The following is a 25,074-nucleotide window of genomic DNA, read 5'->3' as shown; positions in this document are numbered from 1 at the left end:
GGATTCCAAGACTGAAGAAGCTGTGTGGTGGCCAAAAGACACATGTATCCCATTAGTAGGTAATGTGGTTATTTAAAAATAAAATAAAAATGCTAGTGTTCTGCTTTCAGTTTATAGGTTTTATAATTTCCAATGGCTGCTAAGTTGGTAGGACCTAAATATTCAATGAGCTGTTTGGACCTAACAAAGAAATGGTCCATATTTCTTTGGTCTAGGACGCAGTGAAAAAATTACCAAGGTACTAAGGGTACCATGAGCTGATAAAGTCTGGGTAGTAGTGACAAAAGTTCTACACAAGTAACTTAGGTTTGAGAAACATCACTTAATTCATCTTACCAAGGCCAAGGGAAGTTTTAGCTTGTTTTTTGTTTTTGTTTTTGTTTTTTTTTTTTTTGCTGTTGTTCGTTTGTTTGTTTGTTTTTATCCCAAAAGAAAGTTCTTATAGGGAGGGTGAATAATCTCTTTCTACACTTTCTTCACATCCTTCCCATTATGGGGTGAACTGAAAAACTCATAGGTTCAAGTGCTAACCCTAACCCCTCAGAATGTGACTTGGAGATACTGTTTTTGTTTTAATGTTTATTTATTTTTCAGAGAGTGAGAGAGAGAGAGAGAGAGAGAGAGAAAAGAGCAGGGGAGGGGAAGAGAGAGAGGGAGACAGAGGATCCAAAGTAGGCTCCACACGGTCAGTACAGAGCCCAATGCTGGGCTTGAACCCATGAACTGTGAGATCATGACCTGACCTGAAGTCGGATGCTTAACCAAGTGAGCCACCCAGGTGACCCTGGAGATGCTTTTTTTAAAGAGGTAATTAAATTAAATGAGGTCCTGTGGGTGGGTTCTAGTCCAACATCCAAAAGGACCAATGTCCTCCTAAGAAGAGACTCGGACACAGAGACATACCCAGGGAAAACGCAAGGAAAAGGCAGCCTCTAAGAGAAGTACAGAAAAACCAACTCTGCCCACATTCTGACCTTGGCTTTCTACCCTCCAGAACCCTGAGAAGCTATGTTTCTTTGTGGTGTTTAAGCCGCCCTGCCTGTGGTATTTGTTATGGCAGCCTGAGCAGACTGACGCACTTCCTAAGTGTCACAGCCTCGCCTCCCCTGGTTCCTTACCTCAAAATGCCTTCCAAGCAAGCTCTTTCCATTCTTAGTGATTTTCCCTGGACCCTCTTAGGATGAACCCAACTGACTCTCGATGAGCATTCTGCTTCTACATGCTGAGGCGATCCTTTCTAAGCTTGCCGTGTACCCTAACGTGATACTGACAGAAAATAAATCTGAAGCAAGTCACCTTGCCTCATGAAGGAGGGAAGAGTAGCCTCCAACGTGGCCCGGCCATCCAATCTCTGCCCACGAGCCTCGAAACACATGTTCCTGAAAAGTCACGTTCAGTCTGTAGTCAAGATCATTCAATTTGCAAGATCGTTCTCTGGATGCATGACAAATAAGAGATGGGAGCCTGAGATGTCACCCAAGTATGTGCATGTTCCTGTGCACAATCTCCAGAAACACAAGTCTCTCCAGGCATCATTTTAAAGCCTTGGGCCCTTTAATAAAATTACAGTTCCAATGATACAAAGGCTTCAAGCTCTTTCTTCTGTGAAAATTTCTGCATGCATCACTTAGAGTAAAAATGAAAAGAAGCCCTTAGGCCCAAGCTGAAAACAAGCACTATTGTAAATCTACACCAACATGCTAATAAGAACAGCTCCCCACACATGAAGATTGTCTTTAAAAAAAAAAAAAAACAACAACAAAAAACAGCTGGATTAAAAGAGGCAAACATCTTACTCTGATCTTTTGTTGTTTAATTAAAAATGTTTATCAGCTGATTAAAGCGTTACTTAGATTTCTAAATAATGTGATAAATCTCATCTGGAGACCACAGGCTCACTGCATGGCCGTGCTTTCCTAATTAATAACGTTTTCCGTGATAGGCAAAAGTTCGAAAGGCTGCCTCACAGGGTCACTGGAAGAAACCCAAGACATCATCACTGTGGAATTTCCAATCCACACATTTCACAATATTCCATTCCACATGAAGAGACATGTTGGGAAGCTTAAAACAAAACCTAGCCTCTCTTTCAAAACAGTTCCTGTGTTTTAACATTTCTAGAAGGAAATAACACATTAGGAGGAGCTGTTTTTATAAATGGGAATGTTAAGTTCAAGAGAAAAAGACGTATGGCTACAAACTGAAGAGATCGAACATGAAGCAAACAAAAACTAAAAAAAAAAAAAAGATCATAAAAAAAGGTATCTTCAAATGACAAGCAATCTCTACTGCACTACGGACATTCTAAAATGCACCCCCTAGAGGAGAATCGTCTTCTGCCACCCCGACCCAGTGCTGAAATGAAAGAAGTGACATTCATGGAAATGTCAGTGCTGTGGGGCATTCAAAAGATCGGAGACTATTACTATAAATGAATTACTCTGTTAAAGCGGTTCAATGTCCAGGATTAACACCACCAGCTGAAACACAACGCTGTCTGAAGGGTCAGGCTGTGCCTTTGGTGTTCCACAAACAGTTGCACTGGGCACCTGAAAAAATGGTAAAAGGCGGGTCCATCTACTCAAGAAGAATGTGTTCTGTTAATTGCTTCTTACTGGTGGCCTGCACGCAGAGTCAGCAGGTAAATGAGAATCACTCCTGCAAACTCCTTTGGTCATTGGCAGAGCCCGTTGTTCTTTCTCTTCTTCAAGACAGTTTCAGAGGAAGCTATGTTTACACTCAGCATGAGAGACCAAGGGCCTAAGAGAAGTACCAAGAGCTGATACTACAGAAAGACTGTCCCATCTCACACTTCACACTTGTACATACAGTCAATACACAGAATGACAGATGAATTCCACTCTTCATTAAAATTAGTATTTCTCCCTCTAAGAATGAATAGTGTAAGTCACAGACACATATAGTATAACTTCACTATCTGTAACTATTTCTAAAATTTGTATCTTGAGGATAAGGTCTTCTGGATGTCCTCAAGTTCCCTACAAACATGGGCTTTGACCATAGACTGCATAACTCCACCAAATCCTAAGGCATCTTGGCATTCAACAACTATACTCAGTTCTCATTATTTGAGGTAATTATTGTGATAGAATGAATGCATCCCTCCCCTCCCGAAAACTCATTTGTTGAAATCTAATCCCTAATGTGATATGTCTGGAGGTAGGGCTTTGGACTGTGATTAGGTCATGAGGGTGGAATCCTCATGAATGGGATTTGTGCCCTTATAAAAGAGACACCAGAGAGTTCCCTCCCTCCACTGCCATGTTAGCACCCAGTGAGACTACAGACTACAGTGGCCTATGAAACAGAAAGTAGGCTGTCATCAGACACTGAATCTACCTGCACCTTGATCTTGGACTCTGAGTCTCCAGAATTTTGAGAAATAATCTTTGTTGTCAAAGTCACCCAGTCTATAGTATTTTTGTTACAGCAGCCCAAACAGACTAAGACAGTCACGTTCTATGAAGTCACTCTGAACCCTGATTTAGTAGATACCAAATGATTATTCCCAGAGGAAATATGGGGTTAGGTTTCTGTGAGTGTCCAGCCACAACATTTCATCAACTGATCCATAATGCAACCTTATTTTAGGTTTAAAGAGACCTTATTTAATATATAACATTGATGCATTAACATCAAACTCACAGCCAACAGCACTGCAAGTCACATATGAAGGAAACTTATCTCCATAAGACACAGCATGGCCTTCTCGTGCTTTGGACACCAGACAACTTCAGCACTACACTTGGGGGCTGTTTTAAGCAGCAAAATTCACCCATGAAACCCACAAAAATGTGAAAAAAGCATGGGACTAACGACCACAAAAAGGATGCTTGTTTATAGTGTGAGCTGAAAGAAGACAGCAGGTCAATGCCTTATTCAACCTTAACTCAAATCTGCCCCTCTGAGCATATCCATCAATAACCATGAAGGCACCCCAAACGTGGACCTTGGAGTTACAGCAAATTTTTAACGAGTAGGCAAATTCGCAAATTGGGAATCCACGAATAACGACTACCTACTGTACGAGGATCATGTACGTCAAGTCCCCCATGGCTTGTTAGACAGCCTCCCCTCCCAACCTCCAAGTCGGTGGCACTTCGTACGTGCCCGTACCTGTATCCTGAGCAACAAGTGCCGGTTGGCATGCTCCAGTTTCTTCTGTCGGGTTTCAAGTTCCTTTGCACGTTGCTGTTCTCGTTGCAACTTTCGAATATAGTCCACAGAGGCTTTCAAAATGGTTCCCTTGTTCCAGCGCATGTCTCTGTAACCAAGACAGAAGAGAGCAGCCTTTCTCAGGACTGGAGGCACACTGAGGATCCATGATGCAGTGCACTCCATTTCTAAAGGCATGGTAACAACGGCAAGCTGATGACAGCTGTCATTCATCAAGTGCTTGCCATGTGCCAGATGCTGTCCACCCACTTCTTATACATGATCTTAACCCAAACAAGTGCCTTGAATGGGAGGGACGTTGTGCACGTGTTGAAACAAGACACTCTTCACCTTGCCCTTGGTCACAGAATTACTATAGGGTATAGCCAGGACTTAGATTTAGGTCTGTTGATTACAATAATCAGTATTCTTAAAAACTATATTAAATAGTTAAAGGTTTCTAGGACTACCAATGTTAACTCATTCAGACAGACAGAATAAGCTACAGTTAAAAAAAAAAATTCCATGAGATCCTACTACTTGACTGTGTGAAGCATAAAAGATGTATCCTTGGATTTTCTCATGAATATTCATGACAAGTTATCTAACCTCTCTCTGTGTCCCAGTTTCTTCATCTATAAAATGGTGATACTACACATGTATGAGCAGCCTCACAGGTATGTTACTAGAATATAAGGAAGCTTGTTACCTGAAGGTGCTATGAAAAGTTTAGAATGCAATTCAAATGATGGAGCAGGCATTGTGGTAAGGGCTCAACATGAGAATTAACATGGCTACCTTTAAATACCTTTTACTATGGGGGTACATTTTAAGGTGTTTTACAGCTCATTTAATCGTAACTACCTCAATGGCTAGGCACTGATATTATCCCCATTTTATGGATTGGGTAAAAAAAGGCACAGAGAGGTAAAGGGCCCAAGGCCACACAGCTGGGTCACACAGTAGAGCCAGAAAGCCTAGAGAATCTGGCTCCAGACTTCCATGTACTAAACCACAATATCGTTCTTCTTACGTGGCTGAGGTCTTAGAACAAGCAGACTAGGTAGGAATATTCTGTTCCAACCCCCCCACCCCCAACACCCAGCCTTTTTTTTTTTAACAGACGAGGAAAATCAAGTACAAGAATTCAAGCATCTTCCCCAAGATCACATATCTAGTAAGGGACTGTTTTGGAATTCAAACCTGGGCAGCCTGAGCTTGGTGCCTTTCAGTTTTTAATCACTGTAGCTGTAATGCACTCATATATAAGGAAATTAAGAACACCATTAAAATGTAGGTAAAAGTGAGCTGAAAAATTTAGAGCACTCTCAGAAAAATAATTAAGAATGAAATTATAATTACATAAATGGTATTTCTGTAGTACTTTAAATTAATCAGAGCTCTTTCACAGTGTTCATGATGATGATGACGAGGACAATGAAAAAAAAAAAAAAACGACTTAATGTATGAAAACTCTCCTACCCCCTAATCTATAGCTGCTCAAGGCAGATTGAAGTATCAGCTGGGATGTGTGAATGGAGAGCCATTAAAACAAGCCACCAAGTAATTGATCCTCATATGGATTAGATGAAGAACAAAACAGAAGTTCTCCCACGAGAGGCAGACTTATAGCCTCTAGAGAATTCCCTGAGGTTTATCCCTGGGGTTTGAGCACCAAAGATGGCTACCCAGGGAGGTGTGCTAAGATAGAGGGAGCACAGACTTGTTTAATATTCAGGGCTGAGGTCAAAGTAACCAACACTTGAGCAGCCAGAGAGGAATGTAACCATAATGAAAGATGCCTCAACTAGACCAGTAGGTTGAAAAACCCATGGTGAAACACGTGAGCAGCAACTCACTTTTTAAGAAGTGACTATTTCAACCAATTATCTCAGGTTTTGCTTCCTTGTGACATCCAATGAATCAGGCTTTTAGGCTTAAAGGAAGGGTTTTCAAACTTTTTTTTTCTTGTAATGAGAGCAACCCTTTTTCCACACAGAACTGTATAAAGATTCCCAATATATAAATCAGCGAAAGCAGATCTGCTATAGGGGAGGAGAGCGTGTGGGGCTAAGACCCTGGTTCACTAGATTGTGTCTCTGTAGCAGCCCCAGAGCCTGTTCCAGAAACCTGGTAGGGAAAAACTCCCATTAGAGATTATAGTCCATTTATCTTAAAACAATGCCTACAATTAAAGATCATTATCAGTTCAGATTATAAACACGTAAGTATTCTAATACAATAGAGAAAGAAGATATGCAAATAGAGGCTTTCACTGCAGCCCCATAATTTCATAATGTTGCTAAAGAGATTCACATGCTACAGTTTAAAAGAATATGCTAAAAAGTGAAAGCTGATAAAGAACAGGAAAATGGGAATTCAATTTCAACTATCATGCAAGACTGACTATAGGAAATGAAGGTCGCAGCCCCTTAGTAGGATAAATTTGTGCGGCAGAACTGAGAATTTGAATGTTGTGAGTTTCAAAATGGCTTTTCCTTGAAACCTGGCAAAGCAAAATGTGGATGATGGAAATTGTGCTTGAACATTCATCAAAGCCACCTTACAATGGGCCATGATTTTATTTTATTTTGTCACAAATTCCCTGACAATAACGTGAATAGCAAATTTAATAAGGCTTGCATGAATAATGCTTGATTTCATCTTTACATTTTATTAGGTAGCTAAAAGGTTCTATTCAAAGGCTAATTTCAGACAATGCCACTGGGGGTCATTAAAACGTATACATCCTCCTGCCTCTTACATCAAACGGGTCACTTTCTGGTAGATAAAAATTGTGTACTTGTTGTCCTACTTGCTGACACAGTAGGAAAATTATCTTTACAACTGTTCTCCATCTGAAACGGGGAGGGGGGTGGTGCGGGTGGGAAGGTGGGCAGAGACTGGAAGCTGAAATCCAAATCTGCTGACCAGTACTTGAAAGAATTTTAAAAAATTATTTTTTTTCTAGATCGGTAAAGCATATAAAGGGCATGCAAGTTAAAAAAAAATTTTTTCTTTTGACCTTATGGCTGTTGAGTGTTAGACGTGGAGTCTCCCATACCAGCCCACAGATACTGTTGAGCTCTCCAGCAAATGGTCAACAGCTCTTGCTTGAACAGCTACTGAAATCTCTATCCTGCAACCATTAAAGAGAATTCTTCCAACAGCTTGCTGATCATTTGCCAAGGAGTCTCAGATTTCAGAAAGCCACCTCCTCGTATCCAAAGCTGAAGACCTTATGCCCAATAACCCTTTAATACAATTCAGTTCATTTCTCTCAAAATTTTAGTTTGGCCAGACTAACAAGGAAAGGGATAACTATACCAGACGTGGAACCAATGGTTCAGGGGGGTGCTTCCTGACTCTGGTTTTTAGAACTGTGCCCTTTTTGCAACATATGAATAAGCATTAAGGTCCCCAAAAATATACAATGCAGATTAACATGGAATTGTACTCACGGATCATTGGACTTGGGAATCAAAGTACCTAGTTCTTTAATGCGATCATTTATGTTAAATCGTCTTCTTCTTTCAACTTCAAGAAAAGAGGACAGGAAGGGACTGTCAGTAACAGCACCACATACACATGTAGCATATCTCGTTAAAGCCATGTACGCATTAGCCTGGCCAGCCCAAGGCTGTGTTTCCGGATCTGGGTTTCCAGATACTATCATGGTTTTGGGACTGAGGTTCAAGTGCTTCCAAACAAATGAGTTACCTTTGTACAGAACTTCATCATTTACAAAGTGATGAGACTGTAATTTCTCCTTTGATTCTATAACACCCTGACACTGGAGTTAAGTATCCTCAATGATAAATGACAAAACTACTTTGGGGGATATTAGGGACTTGACAAGGGTACCCAGGAGCAAGTGAAAACAGCCTGAACTCAACCCTGACCATTCAGACTAGGGGCAACCAACATTTTCTACAGGCCCAGATAATGAGGACTTTGGGCTTTGAGGGCCAAACTGGCAAAACTGAGGATGTTATGTAGATACTTATGTAACGAAAGAGAAAATAAGTTCCCTTTGTTTATTGACAACATTCAAAATGTGACAATATTAACTGGATATTTTTTTTTTTGCAATGCCAGTTGACTAACGAGAAGCGCTGGATGCCAGAAGTTGGATTTTATATAATTCTCACATATCACAAAACATTCCTCTTTGGATTTTTGATTTAGAAACATAAGAAACATTCTTAGCCTACCGGCCGTACAAAACTCCCTGCCCTAGGCCCAGTGTTGCCCAACAGATATATACAATGTGAGTTAATTCCGTAATTTAAAATTTTCTAAGTAATCACATTGAAGAAGTAAAAAGAAAGAGGAAAAATTAATTTGAATATCTTGTTAAATCCAATATACCCATCCTTTCAACATGTAAGCTATATGAATTGTAACTAAATACTTAACATTCTTTTCTTTGTACTAAATTTTTGAAATCCAGTGTTTATTTTATAATTTTTAAAGGTTGTATTCATTTTGAGAGAGAAAGGGCATGAGCAGAGGAAAGGGCAGAGAGAGAGGGGGAGAAAGAGAATCCCAAGCAGGCTCTGCACTGCCAGCACAGAGCCCGATGGGAGGCTCAAGCTCACAAACTGTGAGATCATGACCTGAGCCGAAATCAAGAGTCTGACGTTTAACTGACCGAGCCACTCAGGCGCCCCGAAATCCAGTGTGTATTTTATACTTACAGCACATCACAATTTGAACTAGCACATTTCAAGTGTTCAATAGGCAGATGCGTTGAGGGGATACAGTGCTGGGTAACACATCCTAGAAGTTAAGTTAAGCTTGTTTAACTACACCATGAGTCCTAACAGCATCCCTATTTTATCAATTCAGTTGCATGTGTAGCTAAATTATCATCTTCTTTTGGGAGGGTGAAACAGTAAAGCATATGGGTTAATAAATGTTTCTAACTTACCTACCCGGGCAAATAAATTCCAAATAACTTAAGGTCTAATAAATCAGATTAAAAAGTTAACATTTTACTTTAAACATAATATAACCTAATACACATTTTATATTTGACCTACTAGTAGTCCATATGTTTAGGTACATGATATATGCTACTTTCCCAACACACCCTGTATTTTTTCTTAGCAGAGGGATCCCTTCTATGATTAAACCAGGCATTTAAAATACTGCCTTACCATTAAATTTTTATAAAACAGATACACTGATACTCACTGGTTCTAAAGAAGGAATTTTTGGACCTCTGATCTTGTAGCTAACCTCCCCCAAAACTAAAAGCATGACATGCTTTCTTACTTTTCCAAGCATATAACAATCAGAAAAATTTAAACAGCACTGAAATGCATAACGTGAAGTAAAACTTTCCTGTGATCCAGATATGACCACTGTTAAGTTTCTTATATATCCTTTGTGATGATTTTTATTCTCTAACCAAGCTGCCTGCCCAGGGCACAGTTCTTGGAACTCTTCTTCATCTATATTCACTTACTCGTGATCTCATCTCGTCTCATGGTTTTCTACGCCACACAAACACTGATGACTCCCACAGTTGTATTTCCAACTTAGATAGGTCCCTGAAACTCCAGACTCGTATGTCCAACTACTAGTTGTTTCCACAGGGAGGTCTAATGGGCAGCCCCAAGAGTCCAAACACAAGCTCCTGTTCTTCCATGCTCAAACGACTCCACCCACAGCCTTTCCCACCTCATTTACTGTAACTCCATTCCTCTAGTTACTTAGGCCAAAACCTTGGAATCAGTTCTACACCTCTGTTCCTCTCACATCCCACATCGGATCCGTCATCAAAGTCTGTTGTCTCTATATTCAAAAGATCTACAGAATCCGCCCACTTTCAACCTCCACTGTTACCTGAGAGAAGCGACCATCATCTCTTGCCTAAGGATTACTGCAATTCTCCTAACTACCATCTGTCACCCACACCCACTGCTTCCTACTCACTCTGGTCTATTTAGACCACAACAGCCAGAGGGATCCTGTTAAAACCTAAGGCAGAGCATCCAACCCCTTGCTGAAAACCCGCCAATCATTTCCCACCTCACTGAGACAAAAGCCAGGTCCTCAAGGATCTGGTGGGCTCCCATCCTTGTGACCTCATGCTCTGCTCCTCTCCCTCTCTGACCACATCTTCTGTTGTGACTTACCGCTGTCCCACCTCCCATTAGCCCCACTGGCTTCCTGCAATTCCTCAACCAAACGAGATCCACTTCCCACTTTAGGACTTCATACTGCTGTTCACCCCGAGTGGAACACCCTTCCCCAAATATCTGTATGATTCTGCCCTCACCAACCTCAGGTAGTGCCTCAGATTTACCTATGAGCCTTCTCTGACCACCCTATTTAAAACTGAACCACCACCTCGCATGCCTATCCTGACACTCTATCCTGTTGCCTGTACTTTCTCACCTCATAGAACCTTCAACCATCTGCATATTTCATTCGTTTGCTTCTGATGTAATATATAATTTATGATAACATAACATAATATAATAATTTAATATACTATAATATAAACAAAATGTTTTATATTAAATGTTGCATATTATATGTTATGATATATATAAACAAATGAAATATGCAGATGATAGAAGGTTCTATGAGGAATATATATATATATATACACACACACATATATATACACACATATATATACATATATATACATATGTATGTATATATACACACACACACATACTTAGTGTATTCTTTTTACATACTGAGATAATAACATGTATATTATCTGCCACTTAACTCTTCTCACTCAGTAATATATTGTGGCTATCCATGTAAATCAGGTAAAAAAGACCAACCCCATTCTTCTTAAGAGACACTGAGTATCCTTTATAGGGATATACTGTAATTTATTTACAAATACTCCACTGATGAATATTTAGACTATGTCTAATTTCTCCCTCTGTCAGTGGTATAATGAATATTTTGGCCAGTGCTCACATACACATTTTAGTCCTATCGTGGTTTTTGTTCTGTACTGAAAACACCACCTTAATGTATTCGTTTGCTCATCTATTGGGTCTGCCCTTGAGTCAAATGGAAGCTCATAAGTGAGAAGCCTATCTGTCTAGTTCACTTCTGTAGAAAAATGCCTCAGACATAATGAGGGCTCAGTAAATAGTTATGAGTAAACAAATGAATGTATTATTTTGCACATTTTGGCAACTACTTTTACAAGGTAAGTTCTTAGAAGAGGAAGAGCTATGTCAATGGACAATCTAACCTTGAGTACTCATTTCTTTTTTTTTAATGTTTATTTTTGAGAGAGAGGGTGAGAGAGCATGCACACAAGCAGGAGAGGGACAGAGAGGGGGGACAGAGGATCTAAAGTGCGCTCTGCACTGAGAGCAGAGCCTGACGCCGGGCTCGAACTCTGGAGCTGTGAGATCTTGACCTGAGCCGAAGTCGGATGCTTAACCAACTGAGCCACCCATGCACCCCTTGAGTATTCATTTCTCATGGTTAGATGAGATTTTAAGATTTTTTTTTATAGACCTCAGAGTATGACCTAATCATGTTTATATTTTACTGACAACCCTAAACTTGAGAGTTCAGGTGTCTATGTAAAGGTATTGTTTTTGACAAGATCCAACTTCGTTTTCCACAGGTCAATTAGGTGGAGTTTTGGGTAACGCCTGATGATCTTAATTCTAAGTTATATAGAAAGAACAAATGTCTTAGAGTACAATTACTTGGAAGCCAGAGGAGATCTTAGAAATATTACTCCCAATCTTTGGGTTAAAAGAAGCAGAGCTTCTCCCAGCTGAAATGGGAACTAGGAAGGACAGTATCTATTAAAAGAAAGAACCCATCCCCTCTGGGACCCAGCGATTCCTTTTCTAAGTACCTGACCTGGAGAAAGAAACTCCCCTGTACACAGACAGAGTGGCGCGTGTGCAAATGCTCACTGTGGCATTGCTTAGAACAGGGAAAAACTGGGGGCACCTCGGTGGCTCAGTCGGTTAAGCATCTGACTTTGGCTCAGGTCATGATTTCACAGTTTGTGAGTTCAAGCTCCATGTTGGGCTCTGTGCTGACAGCTTGGAGCCTGGAGCCTGTTTCTGATTCTGTGTCTCCCTCTCTCTCTGCCCCTTCTCTCGTGCTCTGTCACTCTCTGTCTCTCAAAAATGAATAAACATTAAAAAAAAAAGTACAGGGAAAAGCTGGAAGTAATTTCAACACTTAGCAGTAGGAGAATCACTCAATTTCACACAGCCATGCTATGGAATACTATATAACAGTTTTTTAAAAGGAGACAGACCTACACTAACAACTGCAAAGGTTCTTCAGGAAAGGCTGCTGAGTATAAAAAAGCAAACAGCAACAAATATGGATAACATGATACTGCTTGTGTTAAAACAGACACCAAAAAGCCCACTATTTATTCTCGGTGTGCATGTGCACGTGTGTGTATTCTTAAACACATGGGCAGAGACTGGCAAGATCAACAACAAATTGGAAAAAAGAAAAAAGAAAAACAAACCAACAATGATGACTTTTACGAATCAGAGGAGAATTCTAGCTTTATTCTATCATTTTAAATTCGGGTCTAATTCTATCATTTTTACCACAACAAAGTGTCTATACATAACTTATTACATTCTTAAAACTCAATTTAGGAAGAAGAGGACAGGAGGCCAAAAGATGAAAAATTATTTTTAACTGTGCAGCCTCTTTTACTTTTGTTTATGAAACAAAAACCTTAAGTTCTCATAGGAAAAAGCTTAAAGATTTGATCAAGAGTAAATTAAATGTGTTTTTACATGTCAGGAGACTTTTTTTTTTTTTTAAGTCACAAGTAAAGTCAGAAATTTGGGAGGGTACCTTACCCACTGACTCCCCTCCAGGTGTTTTATTTTTTTTTCTTTCAAATCTCACTGGAGAAGGTGATCCCATCATCCCCTTTTGTTAATAAGTTCCAGTGTGAGCAACACTTATAATTGGGTAGTTGGGGATCAAGTCTCCCTCTCACCACACACACACACACACACACACACACACACACACACACACACCATTACTATAAACAAGTAAAGTAAATACTTTTCAGAATACTGGAAAAAATTCAATTTGATTGGAGATAAAATATGGGGAAAATACATGTTACTTTCTCTGAAAAACAATTTTTCTTCCATAAATTATATCTTTATAACAGCTATACATATCAATTTCCTCCCCTGTAAGATTTCAAACAATTTTGACATAAGGGGGAACATCCACTCCAATCAAATATCATGAACGTAAAACCAACTTACTCAAGTTGTGATTGTCCTTTTTTTGCCTCTCTTTGGCCAATGCTCTCGCTTCAGATTCTGTGGGAAAAATACACGCTGTGCACGTGAATGAAGTAATTAGAAACTGGAACGGTTCAAGGCACACAATGATGTCAACTACAAAACACCTCATTTTCTAAATATATAGAAGCTTATCCGACCAGATTCTAACAATCCAAAGAGGGTTTTTCAAATTACCATTCTTAAAAAGCTTGCATTTTTTCCAAAGCAATACTTACGAAATAAATGCAAAGACTTGGCTTCTACAAAATGGTAAAAGACCAGTAACAAAGATGTCTGACACACTACAAACATACAAGAGGAAAAATAAATAACCAGAGAACTAGGGAAATTTGCAGCTGATATTCTATTATCAGGAGTGAAATTTTCTTTTCATGCAACAGAACTTTGAGGTTATTTCTTTGAGGCCTTTGTAACATTGACATAAAAAACTGGGTACAGAAGCTATCACATTGGCTCTCTAACTGACTGGTGGAAATGGACTCATTTTTTCAGAACTGGAAGCCAGGTTCCAATAGAACCTGCTGGAATGAAATTATGATCCTTAGGAGCAACTATTTTCCTAGTCTGGGTTTATGAAAACAAACAGAGGAATAGGGTACTAAAGCATATGGAAGCAGCTCTATTGGAAAAGATGCATTTGCATAGCAACTCTTGTGAGTTCTCTGTGATGAGGGATTACTTTGCACCCTTCAGGACAGCAAACCAAAACAAGAGAGAAACAGTCCTTTGACTAATCCCGGGATTCTGGAACCTTTGTTATTTCCTTTTCAGAAGAGTTATCTGAAAGATTACACTACCTTAACTCAGAATCTTACCCCAAAATAGAAACCTTTTTAGCATAACTCATAGCCACTAAAGTATGTATGTATGTATGTATGTATGTATGTATGTATTATGCATGTATTATTATGTACAAATAAATAATTCAGAAGCTAAATTATTTCAACTGGGAAGTTCAATCCAAATGATTTTCTATTTGTTTCTCACATGAGCATTACAGACAACTTTTATTCGTACACCCTCCACTTCACTATCTTTTGTTTTCTCACTTTATTTCTGCCCCCCCCCCGCCTTTTTTTTTCAGTTTGCCAGCCACACACCATGGTTTTCTGCCTTCCAACTTCAACCCACTAACTGTGGACCAGCTTTGGCCAAGGCAATCCGGTGAACTTCTCTACCATCTGGTAGCTTCACCCACATCCTCCCCAAGGGGGTGGACTCTTGGCATGAGGGGTGGGGGAGGTTCTTTCTCAAGCCTGGATACCCCCTGCAGCCTCAGGATCTTCTTTAACATATCATCCTAAGTAGCTGCTAGCCTGTATTTGGTTAACAATTCTATATTTTAAACCTCCACTGTTCAAATCACCATGTGGTCTCTGCTTCCTGACCAGAATCTAACACAGGTGGGAAAACCAAACTTAAGAAAGGTATTTTTTTCCCTGTAGATCAGATCTGACTCCTAAGCTTTTGGCTACATTATACTCCTGCTCCAACTAGCAATGTTCAGAACCCTAATTCCTGTCTATTTTTCCTTTTCCTGCCTGGAAAGGTCATTTTCTACGATAGAAAGTGATTCTGGAAGTGTATACTTCATTATATCTGCTTACTTTCTTTAAAAAATCAACGTCTACCCCTTACCTATTTGTCTCATTCCCACCTGTTGCCGCTGTTGTTTTGTTTTTGAAGAAGCAAACACATAATTCAAAACCCCACTTTGCACTTAAGTTGTAAGAATTCTGTTCATGTCACGCTAACCACATTTTATCATTACTTAGTATAGATCTCAGCATTATTTTCTAAGAACTTCATGACACTGTTCCTTCCTGGTAGGGTTCCTACTTTTTTGTTGACTTCCGATGAGTTTTAATATTAATTAGTTTTATCCTTTATTTAAAAAAAAATTTAATGTTTATTTATAGTAGAGAGAGACCACGAGTAAGTGAGGGGCAGAGAGAGAGAAAGACAAAGAATACGAAGCAGGCTTCAGGTTCTGAGTTGTCAGCACATAGCTGATGTGGGGCCTGAAGTCACGAACCTCGAGATCATGACCAGAGCCAAAGTCGGACACTTAACGGACTAAGCCACCCAGGTGCCCCAATTAATTATCTCTTTTAAACCAAATCAATGTTTGTTTTTCCAAATGTCTTTCTCTTGCCACTATCTTCTGAAATATTTTTTTAAAAAAGACACCCTTGAACAAATAGGAATTTTTCGCACCAAATATATTTTCCGTATTTTCAGCGTGTTCACGTAATCCTGCAAGATGCAAGGACCAAACATGAAAAAGGGGGATAAGGTGAGGGCCATAAAATTCAGCATGATAGAATGCCAGTTCTAATGTCGTTTCGTCATGTTTTAATGGCCAAATGCTCTCCCTAAAGCGTTAAACAAAATGGTGAAACAGGTAATTTCACACTTGCCCCAGGAACAAACAATACCCATTGCTTGGTTTTATAATCTATTTTTTTACTCCGTGTAATAAATCTTTTGCATGTGACTTAGCAAAAATAACAGGAGGCATCTGAAGATGTTAAGAAATTCATTCTTACCCTATCCTGACAACTGTGGGCTTGAATGTATGTCCAACAAAATATCTGCCCAGGGTTCTCAAACGCAAATGCTTCTAGGGGCTTAGCACAAACACCAGATGGGTTAGAGACATCTGATCATTAAAAATGTTGCCTAGTGCCCCCAGCCCAAAGGGGACAGCAGCCAAAGACACAATGAGGGGTGTCATGGAGTTCTAACAATGCCATGGAGTGACAGCAGTCCCAATTCCCAGTACCTCAAATACTGGAAATTCTCAAGTATAAATCTTCCATCTTAAAATATTGCTCAATGTTTTCACCACCGCATAGACCTAAAAAAAAGTGTGTCTACGAATTGGCAAGAGTCTGGAGGTCACAATTTTGAGAACTGTGTTTGTCAGGAAATCAATAGAAAATTCCCAGTAAGAGGCACTCTTGCCAGGATTTACCTGTGAGCTCCCTTTTTATGTTGGGAAGGTTGGCTGGACAGGAGTTGCTGATGGTGAGGCCTGGGGGTGGCAGTCCTTGGTTGCCATAAAGATCAATCAGATTTCCAGAGACAGGTAACTAGAGACAGAAAAACAGTGATAGAAACAAACTGTTGAACAGCTCCTCATTCAGCTAGAACCCGTATCGATTCCAGGCTTTACTTAAAAGAAATGGTAGGATGCAAAAAAGTCATTTTTTTAAAACAGGAAAGCACGACATGTTTACTTTTTCACTCACTCAGAGACATGGTCACCTTAGCTCATTCCCTTTGAGAGAAGGAAGGACGCGGAATCTCCTACCCATAAGATGGCTATATTACCAGCTTATACATACATTTTGAGCGTGCAGACAATGGATAATGTGGCAAACTCACTATCTAGCACATCCAGGGGCATACGCTATATGTTTAGTAAAGGTCGGCTATTACCGTAAAACAGGGTTCTGTGTGGCATGACTTTTTCACCAAAGCACGTTTTTCATCAAAGTCATTTTTTCCGTCCCTCTCCTTTTTATCTCTCTTCACCATAAAGAGCACTTTTGCAGCGGAAAAGCACTGAGAAGTGTTTTCTATTGGCAAAGAAATGGTTTCCTCATTGCTAAAGAAGAGCTGTTTTCCTTGAGAGTGAAATCTTTCGCAAAGCCACAAGAGGGAGCCCACTGACTTTAATAAAAGAACAAAACATACACTACAAAAAAAAAAAAAAAAAAAAAGGAAGTATTTAGCCTTCTCTACCTAGCTTAAGAGTGTTTTTCTCCAGTTCTGAGTTGAATCATTTAAAGTAGTGAACTTATTTCTGCCCCCAGTGCTGCTTTTCCTGTACTGAGTTCACTGGAAGAGTCTGATGTGTCCGTTTTTGGGCACAAGAGGGGCCCCGGACATTTCCTCTTCCCACCGGCTGAAATAAAGTTCTCAACTATCACTCTGGGGACACAATTAAGTGACCTCACTTCTGCCACTGCAGGAACTCCCCATTCCCAGCTTAATTCAAACACTTCCTGTAAACTATTAACACCGTGTAAGAAACTGATCATTTAACCCTTCCTGTCCTTGACTATACATTCTAAGTTTTACTCCACATCTGAGAAAAGTGAATGTTTACTGACCAAGGGGCTCCAATAAAGATGATATTGAAGATTTCACCTTTCATTTTCTCCAGTGGCTACTAACATACAGATAAAAATATCTCACAAAATAAAGATAGAAATGTGTTTCCCTTCATCGGTAGCCTTCGACCATCTATCCACCGTGGCTTCTAAGTATGTGCTCTATGAAATGAACCCCGAACTAAACCCCAAACGAAAGAGATGGGGGAGGCCTGTACTTTCTGGCAGGTAAGCAAGGATACCAGCTCTAATATGACTGGGGCCTGAGGGCAGGGAGGACAGACAGATCAGCAGAACACCTCTCTCTCTTTTCCACTCAGTCTTTTGCTTCTTTTTGAAGGCAGGATGTATGTTATGTATATAAAATGTAATATATATATATCCCATTATACAGATTCATATAAACAATGCGCTGTGATAACTTAAAATGTCCTTGAACCACAATTCAAGCCCCTTTAGCTAAGAACCTGATCAAAAGTGACTGTGATTATTAGCTGTCATTTTACTAAGTGGTTTTATTTGAAGTAGGTCACCTTCTTAGGGTCAGTCTCTTCCTGTGTGTGTTCAGTCGTACTCTTGTCCAACTTAAGACACCAGAAGGAAAGGGGTGCAAATCTCTCAGCACGGCACTGTAAAGAGTTAGAGCATCAAAACTTCTAAAGCTGCTATGACATCTCATAACCCCTCTGGATTCCTCCTATCTTTCCGGAGTTTCAGATTTTTGAGGAACTACTGAGTATTAATAAACTAAGGATGTGGCTTTAAAAATTCAATGCAACAAGCTAAAAAAATATATTTCCATTCCTCTAGAAATACAAATCATATCTATTATATTTTCAAATGCAAACTGTAAGCAACACGTGCAATTGTGTTATTATGATGATTTGTTAGGGAAAATTAATAGACAAGACATACATAGAGAGCTTTAAAAAAAATCTTTAAGTCACCAAAGGATTTACAGTGAACAGATATCTGATTATAAGCTTTTCCAGGACAAGAACATATTTTCTAAACATATTCTAAAGGAAAATGTGTGTACATATACCAAATAAATGCAGACTCACGTGGAAGGGAGGGCGGGAGGGAGACAGAGACAGACGGACATGGAGCAAAAGAAACAAAAATTGGGAATGAGACAGAGACAAAGACTCAGAGTAGGGGTGGAAACAGGAAGAGAGAGACACATGTGCATACGGGGAGAGAGGTGGACAGACAGATGGAGAGACATGCAGGATGGCGTTGGGGAGAAAGAGAGCAAGACTAGGGACCCCCGGAGAGAAATGGATTGGGAGGGAGCTGAAAACTCCAGAAAAGATTGCTGTGAATGGCAGGGAGTGACAGTGGGGCCGCCAAGAAGGGAGATGAATTAAAATCTCTAGAACAAGACGCCTTATCGGGTACTCCACTGAGGTCAGACATCATTACTTCCAGTCCCCAGAACGGCTCATAAGTGTCCATCTACTTCTCTGAAAGATTTCCTGCTCTAGCTGCTTTTCCAACACTTGCCGAACAGGAGCTGGCAGCATGTACCTTGCCAGAATAGTTTGTTGGGGACAGTTTTTTGTGTGGGGTCCTACTCTGGGCCAGGTACAGAACTAGAAAGGCACTCTGTGGATGTCATCTTAATGGCTTTTATGGCAGAAACACCATGGGGCTAGCTATGTGTGAACAGAGCTTTGTGGTAGGAGGTTCATATACTATATTAATAACAGTATTGGGGGAGGGGTAGTGTCAATCTGTTGATAAACCAATTAGAAAGTGCAATTTTCAAGTCATCTCCAACTGGATCTAAGCAAATAAAAACCTAGTTGCTCACTAGCCAAGTATGGATGCTCAAATTTACACATTAGTAGTGCAGCCATTCATAGGCGGGCTTAGGAGCCAGAGAACTAGCTTAAAACCTGCCTGTGTTACTGACCTGCTGTGTGATATTAACCTCTCTGAGGCATGGTGCCACCTCTGAAGAGTGGTGATCACATCACCCATCTCACAGGGTTGTGTAACAATTAGAGGTAACAGGGGGTGAAACACTGTGTTTAAGTGATCAGTACACTGCCAGGTTTGGTAATATTATGATTTTCTACAAAGTACTGTATTCCCAATCCGCTCTAAACTTTGATCAATGACACCACATATGCCATGTTAATTACTATGTAGCCTGTCAACCACTGTACCAATTTTGCCAGGCTGCAGTGCAAATCTAAATATAGGAATCAAGGGAACTACAGGGCTGTATTAATGGCTCAGTGTTCAAATCGAGTCTTCTCCACTGGGGACCTCCCCCCCCCCATTCTCCGAGGGGATCTGTCAACTTCTAGAGTCATTTTAGGGTGTGATAACTGGGGGGGAGTGGAGGGTACCACTGGCATCTAATGGGTGGAGACTGGGGATGCTGCTAAAAACATCCTGCAATGAGCAGGACAGCCTCATAACAAAGAACTATCCATCTCGAATGTTAGTGGGGCTGAAGCTGAGAGACTCTGCCCCTAAATGGTGCCTTATGTTGTTTGTGTTAATGGCTGTCATTCGTTGAAACTACTAAGTGGAAGGTTGATTACACATCATTCTGGGGTGCCTGGTTGGTCAGTTAAGCATACAACCTTGGCTCAGGTCATGATCTTCCAGTTTGTGGGTTTGCACCCCACGTCAGGCTCTGTGCTGACAGCTGAGAGCCTGGAGCCTGCTTCGGATTCTGGGCGTTCCCCTTCTCTCTGCCCCTCCCCCGCTCGTGCTCTGTCTCTCTCTCTCAAAGATAAGTGACATTAAAAAAATTTTTTTTAGGGGTGCCTGGGTGACTCAGTCGGTTAAGCATCCGACTTCGGCTCAGGTCATGATCTCACAGTCCATGAGCTCAAGCCCTGGGTCAGGCTCTGTGCTGACAGCTCAGAGCCTGGAACCTGCTTCGGATTCTGTATCTCCCTCTCTCTCTGCCCCTCCCCTGCTCATGCTCTGTCTCTCTCTGTATCAGAAATAAATAAAACATTTAAAAAATTTGTTTTAATTTTTTTTAAATAAATACAAAAATAAACATGGCTTTCTAATTACAAATCGGCCATGCATATTTAAGAAAGGATTCTGTGGTTCCCCTTCTGGGTTAGAAAAACTGCCCCATAAACATAGCCAACATTTATAATTAGGGCAAAATAATATCTTTGAAGCTAAGGAAGAGGAAGAGGCATCTTCTGTTAACATGGATATGTCGTGGGGAGCCTGGGGGGCTCAGTCAGTTACTCATCTGACTTCGGCTCAGGTCATGATCTCATGGCTCGTGAGTTCGAGCCCCGCGTCGGGCTCTTTGCTGACAGCTCAGAGCCAGGAGCCTGCTTCGGATTCTGTGCTTCCCTCTCTCTCTCTGCCCCTCCCCCGCTCATGCTCTGTCTTTCTCCCTCTCTCTCAAAAATAAACATTAAAAAAATTAAACAAAAAAAAAATTTCACTTCCAGCATAGAAGTGTACAATGTCCAGATCGAAGCCACAGTCTGATAGGGACAAATAAAGAGGGGCTGAATGCCTATGGGTCTGTGCCCCAAACTTGGTCTGAATTGTGTTCTTCAATGTTCTGCTCCACCAAAATGAATATTTTTCCAAGTAAATGATCATTGTAAAATATTATTATTTTTTTCTTTCTGGATGTTCCCTTTCTCTGAATCTCAATTGAGCACTGTGAGCACAAGTAAACTGGGACTTTTATTCTTTGTTTGTAATGGTACAAGAGGGCCCTTGTGCTCTTAGAATAGTTATTTCTAGACTCCAATTCCCTTAGGATAGTTTCCTCTCTAAGTGTCCCTTCCACTTTACTTTTTTTTTTCAAGAAGTTAACTTGAAATAAAGCATATCAAAGAATCAAATAAACGGAAAAGAAATGCCTAACATAAAGAACGTGAAGTTTAAACTCTACTGTTGGGGGAGAAATTAAAATGTGAGTGACGTGTGGTAGCTTTGTTGTTTCTTTTGACAACCCAAGCCCAAGTTTATCAAGAATAAGAACTAGGAACCAACATTTAGTAAGTGTGTATCAGAATCAAGACTCTTCTAAATGCTTTTTGTAGATTAGCTCTTGCCATTTTCATACGAATTCTATTGTCTTAGATGCTCTTATTATTATTCCCATTTTCCAGACAAAGAAAGTGAGTCAGAGAGGTCAAATAACTCACTCAAGAGTATGCACTCAATTCAGCTGTCTGGCTCATGATCTGAGTTCCTAATCTCTATATTATAGGGTCTCCACTAATAGCAAAATGATGAACCGCTTTGGTCATGGTCTGGTTCTGCTGGGGTTACCTTTAGACTTTTTCAGCGTGCAAATATAGAAAAGTAATGAATGCCTGGATAGTAAGCGACATCTGAGGGTGCTACAGGTGACTCCTGCCCTGGCTGGGAATTAATTCAACGCTGCCCAGGGCATCTTTCCCACCCAGGAGCTCTCCTGAGATTGCGCCTCTACTCCCGAACTACCCTCCTCTATTCAAGGTCTTTCCAGGCTGGGAAGCTCTATGAGCAGAGGTAGGAAACCTCACTCATCTTCATCCACAGCACTTCACTCAGGGCTGGTGACACAGTAGGTATTCAGTAAATGCTAATTCAATCATAAAGTTAGCTTAGGAGCAATCAGATAATCAAGAAATAAGGTTTCCATTCTATTGTAGAATGACTGAGGAGACATGGGTATTCAGTCTAAAGGAGAGAAGCAGGGACGCCTGGGTGGCTTAGTTGGTTCAGTATCCAACTTCGGCCAGGTCATGATCTCTTGTGAGTTCGAGCCCCACGTTGGGCTCTGTGCTGACAGCTCAGAGCCTGGAGCCTGCTTCAGATTCTGTCTCCCTCTCTCTGCCCCTCCCTTGCTCATGCTGTCTCTCTCTCTCTCTCCCTCTCTCTTTCTAAGAATAAACATTAAAAAAAATAAAGAAGAGAAGCAAATGGGGGTCTTGAAAACTGTCTTCAAAAGGTTCGTCATGAGGGGGCACCTGGGTGGCTCAGTTGGTAAAGCTTCCAACTTCGGCTCATGTTTGTGGTTTTGAGCCCCACGTCGGGCTTTGTGCTGACAGCTCAGAGCCTGAAGCCTGCTTCTGTTTCTGTGTCTCCCTCTCTCTCTCCCCCCCACCCCCCGCTCAAACTCTGTCTCTTTCTCTCTCTCAAAAATAAACAAACATTAAAAAAAACACACAATACATTAAAAAAAGAAGAAGGATTGTTCTGAGCACAAGTTCTCCATGAGGCAAACTGGGACCCATGTCTAGAATTCATACAGAAACTCATTGTAACATCTGAATTATAATTATTAAGTATGATGTTATTTTACAGTAGAACTAGACACATTATAGATGCTCAAGGAATATCACCTGAATAAAATACTATCAAAATTACTTGATAGTATAAAAAATTACTTCATAATTTCGATGTTGTTAAGTACAACTTGTTTCCAATGCTGAATGTTACACATACTTTATGAGATGACCATGTGAGGCAGGTACAATTATCAGTCTGATTTTACAGATGGATAAATGTAGGACTTCAGGAAGCTACGTAACACGCAAGATGACAGAGGAAATGGAAGGCTTTGGATAGGAACCCAGATATGAGCACAAATCCCCAAGTCTTAACCATTGTTTTCCTGTTTGTCTTGTGAGCTAGTGCATATCCTTCTTTAGAGGCTTTCAAGAAGATGCACGACTGATTCTATGTGTGTATGCGGGGGAAACGGAAGATATATAAGGGAAGGCTAATGCACAGAGTACTCGGTTGGCTCAGATGACTTCAAAGGTCCTCACTATTGGAGAAAAATTTTTTAAATGATTTATAAAAAAAAATCATATTAACTTTATAGTCTTCCTGAGTGCGCCCGGATACCACTCGACACCACTGGCAAAATGACCACCTTCATCAAGCAAAGTTCCTTTGGGCTGATTGGGCCATTGCTAATAATTGCAGCGAGGGCATTGAAAACATTGTAAACATACCCATGTTTCCGAGTATATTTATACATTCCACCGTGCAAGTTCTCCCAAGTGTTTTGCTCATATTCATCCCAGGATTTCGACTGCTGACAAGGGTAGCCCTCCTCACAAGAGGCACAAAGTTGGAAGCAGAAGGGTTCCGACTGATGCCAACTAAGCGCTCCAAGAGGGTGGGGAGACTGTGGCATGGAAACATCTGTCAAGATGGCAGAACATCCAGATCTTTCAAAAACGGGGGCGGGGGGGGGTGAGTTTAAATGGGGAGGAAGTTGACAAAGACTGAGGATCCTAGAAAAGACTTTGGGGTTTCAAGGGGGGTTGTCACCCCTCAGGACTTCAGGTAAGTGAACTGAAAGAAGTGAAACAAGATGGAAAAGAAAAGAAAATGCTACCTATAAAACTTGAGTGTACTATAGTAAACTAGTTTGGTGTAAATAAGCAAGGGCTATCATATTCCCTGGCCATGGGGATTTATTTATAGGAACCTACGCTCTAAAAAGATTTTCTATTGTGGTAAAAATTCCTATAACATAAAATTTAGCATCTTGCCCATTTTGAAGTGTACAGCCCAGGAACGCTAAGTCTATTCACATCATTGTGAAACAGATCTCGAGGACTTCTTCATCTTACAAATACCAAACTCTGTACCCATCAGAGAAGAACTCCTCTCACATCCCTCTCTCCTATGGAAATTAGCCTTTCAAATATAGGTTATTCAAGAATATGATAGCCCCGTGGCATTGATCTCAGAGGAAACAAAATAAGATTGGACAAGGCATTCCAAAGCCAATTGAAGAGTCTTGTCTCTGACACACCCAAGCTATGGAAATCTGTGCAAGACCAGAGAACCTTTCCTAATCCTAAAAACGAGGGTAATGATACGACCCCCAACTTGACTCACAGAATTACTGCAAGGACTAGAGTCACAGAATTAGTACAAGGACTAAATAAGATCCACAGTAAGGCTTTGCTAAGTGGTAACATAAGCCACCACTCTAAGGAGTGAAAAAAAAAAAAAAAAAAAAAAAAAACCAATACAGGCAAGGCTCCAAATTATAGAGAGAAGGAAATTTAATAAACCACTGCTTTATTAACTAAAATTGAATAGATTTAGATGAAGAAAGGCAACTCAAACGTCAGTCTATCATCTGTGAATAGTAAGGTACCACCTTTTACTTTAAAAGGTGCATTCATTTGTCATGCCAAGGAGAATGCTACTGTAAATAGTATACTCCATAGTATTGCCCTTGGCAGCGGGCACTATGTTGGTCACTAGATGTCCAGGGGAAGCCTGTTGTCCAAGTGACAGTGGACTTGGATGCCAGGGAACGTGGAGCTTTATCATGGGGTTACTGATAAACCCACGAGAAATTCTTAATTTCTGGTGTCAAAGTCACTTATTTGTGATCCTGAGACAATTCCTTGGTTTAGTATTAATAAATTTCTCAATTTGAGACAATTCCTTGGTTTAGTATTAATAAATTTCTCAGCCACTTGCAGAAATAAACCAAA

At 40.4% G+C, this 25,074-nt stretch overlaps 1 protein-coding gene across 3 annotated transcripts in view; it reads right to left on the bottom strand.

Moving 5' to 3' along the window:
* Positions 1–25,074, bottom strand: part of MITF (melanocyte inducing transcription factor) — a 219,744-nt gene that overhangs the window by 2,172 nt on the left and 192,498 nt on the right. For 2 of the 3 annotated variants that reach the window (XM_049640881.1, XM_049640882.1), the window contains exons 6-9: positions 16,465–16,582; positions 13,446–13,502; positions 7,638–7,713; positions 4,138–4,285 (exon numbers count right to left, since the gene is read on the bottom strand). In XM_049640881.1, coding sequence (XP_049496838.1) covers positions 4,138–4,285; positions 7,638–7,713; positions 13,446–13,502; positions 16,465–16,582 — 399 coding nt within the window. Of the gene's footprint in view, positions 1–4,137; positions 4,286–7,637; positions 7,714–13,445; positions 13,521–16,464; positions 16,583–25,074 lie in introns of all 3 variants that reach the window. The other variant, XM_049640880.1, reaches the window with a different exon arrangement.

The sequence above is a fragment of the Panthera uncia genome, chromosome A2 (assembly GCF_023721935.1).
Source record: "Panthera uncia isolate 11264 chromosome A2, Puncia_PCG_1.0, whole genome shotgun sequence".
NCBI classification, from domain to species: Eukaryota; Metazoa; Chordata; class Mammalia; order Carnivora; family Felidae; genus Panthera; species Panthera uncia.
This window is presented reverse-complemented; position numbering and strand designations above follow the sequence as displayed.